The sequence below is a fragment of the Arachis ipaensis genome, chromosome B09, assembly GCF_000816755.2.
Source record: "Arachis ipaensis cultivar K30076 chromosome B09, Araip1.1, whole genome shotgun sequence".
Classification (NCBI taxonomy): Eukaryota; Viridiplantae; Streptophyta; class Magnoliopsida; order Fabales; family Fabaceae; genus Arachis; species Arachis ipaensis.
In genome coordinates, this window is record NC_029793.2 from 144937154 (window position 1) to 144949900 (window position 12747).

The following is a 12747-nucleotide window of genomic DNA, read 5'->3' on the forward strand; positions in this document are numbered from 1 at the left end:
AGATAATAAATTTATTAATAATAATATTATAATACATTATTTATTTTAATTTCTCCATAAGAATTAAATCAGTGTGTCAAATATAATTAAATGCTTTATCTTGCCTTCACAGTTGCATACACTAGGTTATAATTCCGCTGTGTATACTGCAATGTATATCTACAGAAATACATGTTAATTTATGTTTTTATACACTAAAATCAGCTACATTATAAAATACATATTTAAAAAAAATTAAACTATACATATTTATATACAAATAATATTTTTGAATAACTAAATATAATCAAGTGTACTTACCCTCCTACTTGTCCACCTACGTACCATGGTAACCAGTCTCGTTTGAGCGACAAATTCAGAGATTTTATCCATGTCATTGTACCCAAATATGGAATAACTGCATCATGATCTCCACTGTATACTCCACATGGTGATGTGAATTTAATAATTAATTAGAGCTATAAACAATGTGTACGATGTATAATTGTGTAAATATATCTTTTACCTGTAAATCAAAACTTTATAGTCTTTGTTAATAAGATACTTGTGATATGGTACAGTGCTTGTGACATCATAGGTGTAAGATAAACTCCGATTGCATCTGTTCCATTCCATCTTGATTCCCTAATAAAAATTTTCATAACTTGATATAGTATGCAAATTAAATAGCATTGCTAATTTATTAGCGTATATAAATAATAATTAAATATATACCTTCCGAACGTGAAGAGCTGTTTGAACTTCTCCATCGTTAGCCCAGATGTAAGAGAAGACGTAGTTGTAGTTCTAGAAGAACAAATCAGTTTAATTTACATCACTTAATTATGATTTGACTGATTTGACTAAATTTTCATTCAACGGCTCTTAGGTACCAACTTCAGGTGAAGTCGATTTCACCTGAGTTTTCACCATATAATATATTAGGTGAATTCTATCGTATCCCCTCTAAAATAAAGGGTAAATTACCCCTTGTTATCTATATATTAAAAGTGATTCACCAAATGAATTTTATGAAGTGGAAGAAATCTTTACAAATGCAATTGATGCGTTTGAAGGTAAAGGAGAGCTTATGGTTCGTGACGATAGAAGTTGTAAAGATATTTAAAAAGATTCTTTAAATCCTCAAGTCATAAACACAATTAAAGACATTGTTGTTGATGATGTCAAATACAAGTTTCAAGGGATGTTAGATTCAAATTCTCATGAGATTAAAGACATTGTTGTCGATGAGATGGAGATAAAGTCGAATTCAATTGCAGAAAATAGGATTTGAAAGATGAGGTGTCAATTATGCATAAGAATTTAATCACTTCCATGAGACAAAAATTTTGCGGATAGCGAATTCAGTAGAAGATGTACGTTGAGATTGGGAAGGAGTTGTGCCTATGTAGTAGAGATTCTTCGTATCTCGGTAGCACAAATGTTACCACGTGTAACGAGCTGAATACGTACTTTCACATTGTTGATGGGTTTGTGAGTTTACCGCAAAAAGATTTCTCTGGCAGTGATGACAGACACTAAATTTAAATAATCACAGAAGAGAGAAAAAATAGAAAACATATACCTAATTATTATAGTTAATATTCAACTTAATTGTAATTATAAACACTATATATATCACAGGAATAATTTACTCTTTATTTTAAAGAGGACATGATAACATTCATCTATATATTATTATTATTATTATTATTATTATTATTATTATATTTACCCGACACCAGGTTGGGGTGTGGTGATGAAAAGCGTTAGGAAGGAGGAGGTTCAATTGATTATGGTGTGTGAGATTACTAGGATCCCATCCAAATGCTTTAGCCTCTTTTGTGGCAGCATCGAAACAGTTTGGTTCTAATATTTGCGCTGTAAAAATATTCCTAACGCACTGCAAAATATATAAATTCAAATTAAAGTGCACCTCATTAAATAGTAGAACTAATTGTCTTCGTGTAAAATTATTAATTTAGAATCGTTCAATATATAATAATGAAGACGTGGCTACCTCGGACACAAGTTGGAGATTCTGGAAACATGCGGCATTGCTTGAGTCTACGTTTATGTATTGACCTTTGCAATTTGTTTTAGTTGCCTGCCATGAGTTTAACACAAGAAATTAATTAGAGGCACTAAGAAGATGTATTGAATGAATGAAGTAGGAAAAAGAAAAGTGGGTGGTACCTGATAGAGTTGATCGGAAATAAGGGCATGTTTATGATAGAATGGAATTCTCCAGTTTTTATCAACAGACAAATCTGTGGCGGGGTTTCCCAGTATGTATCCCTTTAGATTCATTCTTTTTCCTCCTCCTCCACTCTCGTTTCCTTCAACAAGTTAATTAATTATTTTATTACGTGCATGTCACAGCAATTAATTATATATAGATATACCATCAGATATGGTCTTGACAAGTATAGGGAGGATGATGCCCGAGTAAGAATCGCCAGCTATGTATAGTGGATTCTTCTGGAACTTGGTATTGGACAAAAGCCACTGCATGCAATATTCAAATACCAAATCAATCCTGCTATGTAACCAACAAAGATTTTACCAACTTCTGCCAACTCTTATTTATAACTGTATTTAATGAAAATGCCTTTGTAGATGTATCTAATAAAAATATTTTTGTAGATGTATCACCTGAATATATCTTTTTATACATGTGTCTTCTAGTAGAGGTGTCTTTGATATTAATTATGGAAAAGTTTAGGAGGCCAACAACTTTGGTGTTTTCTGGTCAGCACTTAACCATCAAAATAAAAGTGAGTGATCTCTCACCATTAGATATAATCTCACACCATTAAAAATACTATTGATGGCCAATTGATGGTTACAAAACACCAAAATTGATGACTCCTAACATTCCTCATTAATTATTATTGACAATTAGTTAGTAAATAATATATTGGTACCCTATACTTTTTCATACCAAATTAACAAAAAAATATTAAAAAATCATCAGAATTTATTATTTTTTATTATCAGTTAGTCATTAATATTTAAAAATATAAAATAAAATATATTATTAAATTCTTATATTAAAAGAATTAAATTGATGACTATATAATTTAAAAAATAATAAATTCTATGCTCCTGGCATTGTCATCTTCATCATCTTGATTGTTCACCTTTTGTTAAAGTTAGTTATACCTTGCGCAAAAACTGGTAATTATGTGCAGCTGCTAAAGTATCAGTGACTCCATAAGAGTCGGGATTTGTGGCATAAGAAAATCCAGTACCCACAGGGGCATCTATGAAGATCATGCTAGCTACCTGAAATAATAGAAAGAACGCATCATTATTTAGTTGTCTGAGAAAGCGGAGGATAATTAATTAATTATTTATTATATGACCTTTGTCCATGAGAATGGATTCAGCTTAAGGGTAGGTAACGTTCCGCTGCCTCTTGATTTGGCATAATCAAACATAAGCGGACCTGTATGTATACATAATGTATGAATTGTTTAAGAAATTGAAGAGGAATTAGGGTTTTAATTTGTTTTGTGTAGTTACCTACTTCGAAGACGAGGCCAGAGAAGCCAGAACAACCGGGGCCTCCAGTCAGCCAAAGCAAAAGAGGATCTTCCTCTGGATTCCTTTCTGATTCCACGAACCAATAGAATAGCTGCACGGAATCCATGTCCCCTACTCCCACATAACTTTGCAATACAACATTATTAATTAATTATTAGCTAAATCACATTATGAGAAATATTAAGAGTATTTTTTAGCTATCACTTAGGCATCAATTCAATTCTTTTATTCGAGTTTCTTTAGTATAGTAATCCAATAACATATTTTATCCTATATTTTTAAACATTGATGATTATCTGATGGTTAAATACAATAAATTCTGATGATCCTCTAACATTCCTATTAAATTATCGAAAATATTTGGTAACCAAAGAAAATCAACCAAAAACAGCCATAACTTGCCTTATTTAGTATTCATTAATTGTTGCGATAATTAATTAATGCTAAATAAGGTAAGTTCTAACTATTTTTTTTTTTTTTGTCTACCTAGCATTACCCTTAAATTATACGGATGATTAATAAGAAAACAGAGTAGCTAACCCAGTTTGAAGGTTAAAAGGCAGTTTGCCAGGGAAGCCAGGAAGGGTGTCAACAGGTTTAGAAGAACTGGCCGTGATGACAAGAATGAGAATGAGAATGAGCACGAGGATCGTCATGTTAGTTAGTTTCCTGAATGCCATGGTAGATAGCAACTTGAGTTGAGCTTGAGCTTGAGACTTATAGTGCCTGTTACTTAACCGTCTCACCACACTTCCAACTACCACTCTTTCTACCTAACTTCTTATCATAATTTCCAGAAGCTAAGGTTTGTATTTAGTGACTTGGTTGTTGAATCAGTGCAAGCAAGATTGAATTAACATGTATGCATGATTAAAGATTCTACTAGTAGATATATCAAATAAAATAGTAAACATGAATAACAATACATATAGCATTGACATACAAAATCTAAATAGATATAACATATGCAAAACACATGGCAAAGAAGAGAATTGCGCCTTCAATTGAAGTTCTTGTTTGAATTCATGAATAATGCAGAGGGCGGTTGTTGAGAAGAAGATACATGATTGCTTCTTGTTCATCCTCATTATTATTATAGCAGCTCATCATTTTCTTCTCTCTTCTTTGCTTCCTGTGCACAACAACCCTGGTTTCTTCAGGAATGGCATGAACAAGAGCAGGACTAAGAGCACCTCCATTATTATTACCAGCATAACCGCCATAACCTCCAGCACATTCCACCACACCCTTCATGTATAATTGCCTTGCTTTGTTCAGAATCCTAAACGGTGCTATCATGTATTGCTTCAACTTGCTTTCCTTCCTTCCTTCCTTCGTCATCTACCTGCAACTCATCACAATCAATAGCAATAAGCAAAATGTAATACATGAAGATTGAAGAGTGGACTAATTAATTGTAATTACAATTAATTAATTAATTAATTAATTGATTAAATTGTCTCTTCATATATGCTAAGTTTACTCTTTAAATTGGTATGGACGGCAAGGTTGGGAGACTCGGAGAGCATACAAAGGGACGCTCTGAAGCTAAATGTGTCAGACAACAAACACCATAATAATTTTGTAATTTCGGTGGCAAAGAATATATTACGAGAAATGTTAGAGAACCATCAATATTTAAAAGTATAAGATAAAATATATTGTTGGACTACTAGACTAAAAGAATTATACAAAAAAAATTGAGTTAATAACTAAGTAAAAACAAAAAAAATAATAAATTCCGATATCATCTAGCATTTCTCAAGTAGTATTATAGGGAGTGGATCCTCTCCAGTGAAAAAAAAAATTGGATAGTGTCTAGTTTAGGATCTCACCCTTCATTGCTTTCTCTTTCCTATTTAATTTTGGTTCCACTTATAAAATTAAAGATAAGAGATCACACTTTATTCTCTTAAGTGTTCAAAAAAATGGAGAGGATCGATTTCCTTATTATATCGAGATTTGGGTATCTTGTGTGCGTATAGAAAAAGTCAGTTTGCGCAAATAGCGTGCCATATAATTTTTAAAACGAATGATAGCCTCATGAATAAATTCCTTAGATGGAAGAATTGGATTATATTTAATATGACGTTACGTTTACTAACGAGAAAGTGATAGTGAATTAGTGATCCATATGTGCCAACTAACTTTCTAATATTCTCGCTCCGACATTCTTAATTATAAGAGAAAGAAGTCATCATCTACATGAAGATATCAGTGAGACGATATGTGTTCATTTTTAGTTTGTTTATCATATTCAAAGTTATTCATCGGCGTGGTATCTGCACCATGAGTGCAAATAACATTATTACCACTGTTCAATGTAACCAACTACCGCACCATACTACCATGTATGAACTTAATTTCCTTCTTCAACGTTGTTGACTTTCCTAACTTCTTTGAGGTTCCTTAGATAATCCTCCACCTTTAATTCGAGCTAGATAGTTTCTCTCTCTCTCTCTTGGGCTCCAATTTTTATTTCACTATATGGGCCTTCTGAAGACACTTCCAATTTTTGTTGCATTTTCTAAGCCCATTATATGATATACTCTTGGGAAGATGTGTTTTCTTTTTCCGGTGACCAAGAAAAAAAAAAACGAGTTTCTCTTCCTGTACAAGGAGGAATTAACTCTAGTAATGATCTCCAAATCAAACCAACATGGTTGGTCAAGTGATCAGCTCACTTGTTTGCTTAAGTAAGTATTGGAGGTTCAAATTTCGTCTTGTGCATGTAGCAACCAATTAGTTAGCGGGAGACCTTTAAATGAAGCTCAGATCCGCGATGGATTAGTCGTTGACGTGTCGAGTTAGAGGATACCGTGGACAACCAGAAAAAAAAAAAATCTCAAAATCAAGAATTGTCAACCTTCAAAATATATCATAGCATAATATCATGTTTTAGAGGAGTTTTTTCAACAATATGAAACAATCTACATACGTGTTTTGTCTTTTGTGATTAGTCAAGTAGCATTTGCACTAGCTAGTTCCACAAAAATTATTTATATATTTGAATTGGACTCACCATTTAGATAGGCCTATCTTATATTCTTATTGACCTTGTTCTATGGCTGAAAGGCCACTTCCGATCCGACGGTCATTATTAACAAGTATACTAATTAAACTAAATCACTTTTATAATCACAATTATCTCTAACCTCTTTTCTCTCTATCATGACCATCAATAATACAGCCTGCCATTTAGGCAGGAAGGAACATCACCAGATAACAATATTATGTTCTAACAATTAATAGATGGATGTATAATAATATATGATCCACAAATTAATTGCCAAATAAAGCTATTACAAGGACTGTTGTTTTGTTGTTAACGAGTTATAATTCAAATGACATAATCTTTCCATCCTCATCTAGAGTTTTCGGATTCGAGTCTCACTCCTAACTTAAAAAAAAAAAACTGTTGTTTTGTTTTACATAGTTACAAGGACAGTTTGTTTACATAAATGAAAATAGGGTAAAAAATACCAAATTTCTCAAATTAGAGGATTTAAATTCAGAAGATAGAGGGAGTGGTGAATGAATGTTACATAAGGAAGGTGATGATTAAGAGATAGGGGTGGTTTTGCCAGGGCGATCAGCAGCCTTAAGAGTCTTGTCGATAAGGTTGCGAGCCTTTCTGCTTCGGATCTCAACCTTCACGCTCGCACTCTTATCGATTTTTATGTACGGCTTCTTCTTCTTCTTCTTCGTTAGCTTCAGCTTGCTCACCTGAGACTTTATCGTCTCCAACAGGTTCTCCATCATCATCTCCTTTTGATCTGCGATGTTCCTTCTCTTCAATTAGCAGTTGAATCAATCAATCAACTTTATGTATGTGTGGTTGAGTGAATCATAATGCATGCACTGAGTGCTGCGCATCTAAGCAATGCTTTATAGATACTCTACTTCTCTAAATAAATGCTGTATTTATTTGTGATCTGTTAAAAAATATTATGTATACAATAAAATCAATTATTTATATATAAATATATGTGTTATTTAACTCATTTTTAATATATATTTTATATTAATAATTAATTTAATAATTATTTTTTTGTTAGTATTAATTTAAATATAAAATAAAAAACACTAATCACTTAACATTTTTTTTAACTGAATATTATCGTTAATTACTTCAAATATGATCCTTATATTTATATAAACGTTTGGCCCGATATTGTCATATTGACCTCAGCTAAATAATTTATTAATTTTCAAGGGGTACACATTCACTGGATATTCCAATAGAAAAATAGGGGCATTTACAACGAAAGAAAAACGAGAGAGTAAAACGAAACCTTTTTTAAAGGGAAAATAATTGTTTACTAGCTTTACCTATACGATAAATATGTTAAACAATAATAACCAAAAAAAAGGGAATGTTAGGGAACAATGATTTTGTTGAACAATATAAATATCTACCAATTAAATGAAAACATATTACACCTTTAAATTAATTTTTTAAATTTTAATATTAAAATAACCATTCATACACTAGTAAAATGAACATCAAATATATCTATTATTTACATTGTTTAATATTTTTATTGTTTACCTATACTTTTCAAAAAAAAAATATGTTAAACAATAAGATGAAACGATAAGGTTGCGCCAATTTTTATTTATTTCTTGATAGGGAAATTTTTTTCCTTTCTTTTCTTTACTTTCTCTTACTGGAGACTTATTTTCTTTTTAATCAAGGAGAAATTTTCTTTTATAATATTTTCCCAACGTCCTTATGAATTGCCAAATTGGTCGGTGTTACTGACTCGGACCACATGCATTGCTGCCGGTTGTGTTGACTTTCATGAGGCAGGTTAAAAAGTAGTAACAATAAATAAAAGCGCCACTTTATTAAGACCTTGTCCATTTTCGTTTACGGTCTTATTTTAGGAGTTTTTACACAGAAGTGATTAGTATTAGGTCAAATTTAAGGGGAAAAAAGTTAGCTACATTAATTTTTTGAGTTTATTTTTTGTTCCTTAGTGTTATCTAATAGCACAGAAAATCATTTTTAGGTCATCAATAATGATAATAAGCAACGTAAGGAAAATCTTCTTTCGGAAGTGAGAAATCCAATTTAAGACAACTCCTTTAATGTATTAAATTTGTGCAAATTCTAGAATCAAACTAGAAAAATCAATAGGAAATAGCTAGGGGAGTGCTTTTCTTGTTAAATAATACTCATTATTCTGTCACCAAAATATTTCACCCAAACTTTCTTTGATTCACACCCTAATGTCAACGTTTAATACAGGAAGTTGGACAAGATTTCAAATGGGTAAGTCATGCCAAATTTATTATCCATTATTGTGAAATTTGTGGAGCTGAATATTAGTATTTAATAAGAACAGATTGTTCCCCTTTGGTCAACGGGGTATTGCTTTTCAACTAGTAATATAATGTTTTTGTATTAGGGTTTATTAATGAGTAATCTACTTGTTGAAAAATTAAAAGATAACAGTTTTTCTTGAGTTGTAAATATATCGATGTTATGAAATTTTCAAAAGCTTGTTACTTTCATAAATATTTAATTTGAACTTTAATAAATGTTTTTAAAGTGCTAACAAAATTCTATTTTATTTAGCACTTGATATATTTTAATTTCGCTCTAATTTGATGTAACTATTAAGAGAATGAAATTGCTTATAAATCAACTAAAAATTAGTCATAGATATCGCAGTTGCGAACCAATGAATTCTTATAATCAGTCAATGTTGATATCATAAATGCCACATATATCAATCATGTAGGCTCAGGATTCATGACTCATTATGGAGTGATTGGAGTGTATGGTGAAGTATCATTATATTAAATTTCTCCACACAATAGTCCTCACATCACATGGGTGATGGGACTATAAACACCCACAAAATTAAAAAATATCTATCTTCTCCCTGTGCTACTTTACTACTAAGAAACCGCAATGCTATTGATATGCGCAAAAAATTGAACCAAAATTATTATCAATTGATCTTACCCGTTGATCAGTTTTCTCTATAATATGTGATTCCTAAAATAACATTATATACTTTGAATTCAGCTCTTGTTGTATAATATTGACCAACAGGTTTAAAGACGAATACTCACAGTTAAAGAAAGCCGAGATCTGCACAACCTTCCCTGCATTTATCATTCTCTATACCCCACTTCAAATTGAGAATTTCAAGTTAGGCCCCAATAAATGAAATTAAATAGAAGTATGATATCTAAGAAACATGTCATGTGATACAAAACTTTTAGCTTCGGTGAGAGTCAGACCATAACATGAGAGTTGATAGAAGTGCTATTGTGGCGGTTTCAACCCTTAGACGATGTGGCCCGAGACTAACACCTATGGCACCCGCTTCCATCATCATACTCTCTTCTTTCTCGGTGAAGTCTGGACAAGGCACCCAATACCAAAACAAACAAGTGTTATTTTCATTTTAAGCAACAAATTGATACCAAGAAACATGGCATTTATTTGACAATCATAATGATGAGTAGCAATTAGAAGACTTGCCATTTTTTAAGCATAATGTAACCGTTCAAATAAAACAAAAAAGTTAAGATTGAACAAAATTAAGCAAACTAACCGCCTTCAGGTCCAATTACGATTAAGCCACTAGTTTCTTTTTTGAATTCTGTCAATGCATTAAGAACAGGAGATGCCTTTGCTGTTGCAACAAGAGAAAGCTTTGACTGTGCAATCTGTGGGACAGAAAACAGGTAAAGTTAGCCATGAGCAGAAAGGAGAAGGGAAGACTTGGAATCCCATCGGTCTATATACTACATAAATGTCACTACGTAACCATTTATAGCAAGATCAAATCCCTTGTTTAAACAAAGAATTCACAAGACCAAAAGAAAATAAGCATCCTAAAAACTACAATGTTGTGACTAATAGTCTTTGCAAATAACTAAAATTGAAATGGAAAACTTACAAGATGGAGAAGGTCATTAACCTTTACAGGAGGTTTCAGGACCATTTCATGCAGCCGTTGACCTACAAAAGAGCAACAACATTAGGTTCCTCAAACTGAAAAGCCAATTTCTAATAGGATTACAAAAACACTTAGCTTCAGAGGCAAGTAAAAATATATTTACATTGTTTTGATGCCGCTAAGATTACCCGTTCCAATCTGTCTACCCGATTTTCTGAGATTGATGGAGAACGTTCAGTAAGTAGTGGAGTTACACTATTGGCTCCAAGTTCCTAAGGCATTGTAACATGAATAAAAGAGAAACAACCATAACATGAAGCTATAAGTCTAACCAGATAAAATCTCAACATGCTAGTGAAACATACTGTGCACTTCTCTACAAGCCAGTCAGCACGTCCACCCTTCAAAGTTCCTAAACATGCATGGTGTAACAAGTGAAAAATTGAGCACAAAAGCTCACATCTTCAAAACACACAACAACATGAAGTTGTTAAAGAGACAACTATAGGAACTAACCAAAACCAGCAAATACATGCAACTGCATGTTCTGTGGATGTATTAGCTTTGGATCATTCAGTGCAACAAAATCAAGTCCAGTGCGATCAATGTTCTGTATGCATCCTTCTACCAGACCTCCCTTCCCGTTGAAGAGCTCTACCCTTGATGTGGATCATCAACAAATCATATTGAAATCGAAGAGTTATGCTAGAGATGAATACGGAAACATAGACCACTAAATATGCACAAGAAGCGTCTCTCTTTAACTTTCAGTTCCCTGAATTAGAAATATACAAAAATAGTGGCTAACGGTACAACCGTGACATAAAATATTTGACAGACATATTGGAAATGAACTACAAGAAAGGACTCCACTTTCCACATTCAAGTCTAATGCAACTGCCTAAAATATTTTCCCCTTACTAATCAACATTAAGCATCCTAATACCCTATAACTAATTCAAATCGTTCAAAGGGTAGAATTCAGAAGAATAACCAAATTTTGCACAAGATCAATTGTCTTAAACTAAACTATCCTCTAAATCATAACAAGTGATCTATATGATTACCTGTCATCGGCACCCAGCCTCAATACTTTTGTCATATGCCAAAATTCATCACCTTTTACACGCACAACACTACCCTGCATTGCCACAGAAACAGAATAAACCCTTCTTCAATTAAACAAGTGGCAAGGCTTTGCCAATGTGGTATCTAACACCGAACAGTAAGAATGACAAGTGCAGCGGTAATGCTAATTAGCTGAAAATCGTTGCAAAAATTGAATGTTGGAAGCAAAGCCAAACCATTATTAAAATGAAGGTGAAATAACAGAGAAATGATGTGCTGTATTAGGAAAGAGTAGTTAGAAAAAGAGGGATGCCTTGGAAGAAGGAAAAGTTTCGGAGTAGAAGCGGGGGAGGCCACCGCGTGATTGGTCTCCGTAATCGTCGGAGGAGGAGGAGGAGAAAGAGAATGCACGCACTCTCACTCTCGCTTTCAAGTTTCGTAGCCATGCCAATGATGTATTCACCATGAAACAGGGTTTTGCTGCCCTTGCGGGTGCTAGGGTTTGCAACATTTGCATTTGGTTGCATTTGCCCCCAATTCAATTTCGCTTTCATTTTTTGTCTCTTTCAAAACTTCTCATCCGCTTAATTATTTTTGGTCAGAAAAAATATTCATTTGGGTTATATTTTTGGTGGGTTATCCCAAATCAGCCCAATTTAAGATAGGCCCATATATGGTATGTATTTATTCACTGTTTAGCAGTTTTATTTCTCATCTGCCCTTAGAAGTTAGAACACATATTAAAATTATAAAACAAGAAATTTTTTATCGAAAATATAAAAAATTTAAGTTTTTATTATATTTTTGTTTTATATTCATTAAATAAAAACATTTTAAACTTTTTTACTAGTAATAGGTTTATTATGTGCCCTTAAAACATATTTTAGCTAAATACTAATAATAAAATTAACTATTAATTTAGTATTTGAAAGATATGCTGATCAAAAGTTTTTAAGAGATGTTATCGACAAAATAGTCTTTGAATGACTTAAAAATATGATAAAAATAATCAATAAATATTATATATTTTATAAGTAACTATAAAACTTTTGTTTTTAGCAAACAACTTATCCATTTGATTCGAATTTTTGTGGTAATATTTAAATGTATATTTAAAAAGTACACAAAAAATTGAACAAAATTTAATTCCTAAATTTTATTTTATTTTTCAAAAAAATTAGTCATTCACAATAAAAAACTTTTTAAGAAAATTTTACTTGACATAAAA

General features: G+C 32.1%; 3 protein-coding genes across 3 annotated transcripts; all 3 read right to left on the reverse strand.

The window, feature by feature from the left end:
- On the reverse strand, positions 11 to 4287 carry LOC107619573 (serine carboxypeptidase-like 18). Its single transcript, XM_016321867.2, has 12 exons — positions 4069 to 4287; positions 3508 to 3653; positions 3348 to 3430; positions 3145 to 3267; positions 2385 to 2487; positions 2176 to 2318; positions 2000 to 2086; positions 1715 to 1882; positions 715 to 786; positions 506 to 624; positions 301 to 414; positions 11 to 159 (listed from the first exon to the last, which is right to left on the reverse strand). The coding sequence occupies exons 1-12, from the start codon at positions 4206 to 4208 to the stop codon at positions 96 to 98; spliced, it is 1362 nt and encodes a 453-aa protein (XP_016177353.1). The 5' UTR covers positions 4209 to 4287; the 3' UTR covers positions 11 to 95.
- On the reverse strand, positions 6744 to 7461 carry LOC107616683. The gene has a single exon (XM_016318629.2). The coding sequence runs from the start codon at positions 7291 to 7293 to the stop codon at positions 7090 to 7092; it is 204 nt and encodes a 67-aa protein (XP_016174115.1). The 5' UTR covers positions 7294 to 7461; the 3' UTR covers positions 6744 to 7089.
- Positions 9517 to 12074, reverse strand: LOC107619471 (ribosomal RNA small subunit methyltransferase E). Its single transcript, XM_016321770.2, has 8 exons — positions 11833 to 12074; positions 11519 to 11592; positions 10968 to 11110; positions 10817 to 10863; positions 10615 to 10723; positions 10452 to 10513; positions 10104 to 10218; positions 9517 to 9907 (listed from the first exon to the last, which is right to left on the reverse strand). The coding sequence occupies exons 1-8, from the start codon at positions 12034 to 12036 to the stop codon at positions 9765 to 9767; spliced, it is 897 nt and encodes a 298-aa protein (XP_016177256.1). The 5' UTR covers positions 12037 to 12074; the 3' UTR covers positions 9517 to 9764.